Source organism: Mizuhopecten yessoensis, unplaced genomic scaffold, assembly GCF_002113885.1.
Source record: "Mizuhopecten yessoensis strain PY_sf001 unplaced genomic scaffold, ASM211388v2 hete_36068310, whole genome shotgun sequence".
NCBI lineage: Eukaryota > Metazoa > Mollusca > Bivalvia > Pectinida > Pectinidae > Mizuhopecten > Mizuhopecten yessoensis.
Window position 1 is genome coordinate 1 of NW_018483348.1, and position 2,266 is coordinate 2,266.

Below are 2,266 nucleotides of genomic sequence, written 5' to 3' on the forward strand. Positions count from 1 at the left end.
TCCTGTGTATACAGTATCTGTAACAGTAAACATGTCAGGATCGACTGTAAGTAGGTCACGGTATCTAGTTCAGTGTATACAGTATATGTTACAGTAATCAGGTCATCATTGACCATAAGTAGGTCACACTTACTAGGTTAAAGTGTACAGTTAGTGTATGTAATAGGAACCGTCTCAAGACCGATTGTAAGGAGTGCAATAGCAGTAAATCTGTTTCCCTACGTAGAATGTACCTAAGGATCCTGCGTAATTGTCTGCCTTAGTTTCCATCTAAATGTCGGACGTAAATTGTATTAACTCAATATATTTATATCAATATATATATGTAATTGTATTATAGAATATATTTGCATATACCATTATATATACATCTACGAAATATCTAGTTTTGAAATTCATTATTTGGATAAACCGGTGATCTGTAGATATCCGTTTTGTAAATGAATCCATTTTGTAAATTTGTGATGAACTGAACCATTTTTACGTTTTTTGCAATGTAAGACAATGCAACTGCTTCCCCGTTTTGAAAACAGTGCCTTAAAAGTTCATGAATATCAATTGAAAACTTGTTGATAGTTGCGCCGAAATTTACACACTACGGAGAAATTTACAAGAACGTGGACATGCGAGCTGAGGTTGCTGTCCTGACCAGGAATGTGGTGATTGAAGGTGTAATGGAAAACTTTGCAGACGAATTCGGCGGTCATATCAAGGTAAATAAGTATAGAAGGCATGCCAAATTAAATACGTGAATAAGCAATTCAACGCATTAAAGCGATCCTAGTATTTTGGTCTCATTTTTGATTCATTACATATATATCAAGTAGAAAATGTTCGCTAACTGACGAGCTTTTCACAATATTACCTTAAGGATGCCCGTACCACTGCCAAAAACTGTAACTGAAGTTTGGAAATAATTTTCCGGCTTAACTTTTGATAAATCATTTCTAAAAAATCAAATCATACCTTACGGGACTTCAGATTGTTATACTATGGCTCTAACCGACTGAGCTACCTAGTCCACGGGAGTGGTCCGGGTCCAATTGTGCTACAGCTATATCCAAACAAAAGTTAAGGAGGGAAGGTTACTGTATATATGAAAAACTACAGTATTGTGGGACAGGGATCCCAAAGTCAAAAGGCTTCTTAACTTATAAGAAATAATTCTGCTTTTAGGTTTTGAAGGGATTTAAGGACTTCCACATTGAGGGCGCGGAACTCACACATATGGGACAGTCTAAATCCGAAGGTATTGTAATATTAAAATTCAGACTCCGCTTTTAATCATGCGGTTTAAATTAGTAGATTTGATGACAATTGTCTTACAAATCCAAAATGAATGTCGGTCCCTACTGTTTTGGTAAAGCAGCGTTTCTGTTGTAGGGAAATACCCAATACACTGGCATCTCTGTGAAGATGTGGAGGATTTGAATCTCTACCCCTCCACTACATACGCCCGTGGGAACGCAATCCACCAATCGTACGCCAGATGTGTCACCGTACACGGCACCCACGGGGTTCAGGTAAGGAAATGCAACTCCCACCCAGCGTCTCTCTTCACGTCACAATCCAATCTGCTCATAACACCTCCACAAAGTGTGACCGTGTTGCTTCACACGCTGCAAATGCAAGTGTTTGCCCGCGAGGTGTCTCTGTGTTCGAAAATGTAAAGCTTAAGGAATTATAAACAATTTTAGGCAGTTGCCATGGTTTACACTCCTACGGTAAAATAATCACAACAGGTACGACTGATCGCGTCAAACTGCACTAGTAAAGGTAAGCAAAACTCAGTAGGTGTCGCTGAGCATACGTCAACTCATTGATATGGTAAACAATGCCGCTTGATACGTACTGTATATCACTGTTGTTTTTATAAAGTTTTCCCATTGCATATCGCAGTCTACGCGTCACACTGTGTTATGATAAACAAATCCCTCTTGATGTCACCAAAAAAGAAAGGGCTAAAGGAATTAACCCTGCTCCCTAATTATATTGAGAGTAATTAAATATCCTTTCTAAATTAATTACTAACGTAATTGTTTGGACGATACTGATCTGGTGTATACGATGGATAATATGTTTTAGGTGATGGATAATGTCTGCTTCGACAGCATCGGTCACGGGTTTTTCCTGGAGGATGGCGGGGAGAAATGGACAACAATAACAGGCAACCTTGGAGCAGCACAACTGTTTGGCGACCTTATACCCACTGACAACATGTAATTAACCTAAGTCATAGATTTAAGGAAATGAAAAAAAAAAAAAA

At 38.4% G+C, this 2,266-nt stretch overlaps 1 protein-coding gene across 1 annotated transcript; it reads left to right on the forward strand.

The window, feature by feature from the left end:
• Positions 1-576: 576 nt before the first annotated feature.
• On the forward strand, positions 577-2,219 carry LOC110444230 (transmembrane protein 2-like; the record flags this gene model as incomplete). The annotated part of the gene is made up of 4 exons (XM_021488628.1): positions 577-713; positions 1,177-1,249; positions 1,384-1,523; positions 2,086-2,219. Coding segments are annotated over 4 exons (484 nt in total), but the record flags the coding sequence as incomplete, so codon positions are not given.
• Positions 2,220-2,266: the final 47 nt, after the last annotated feature.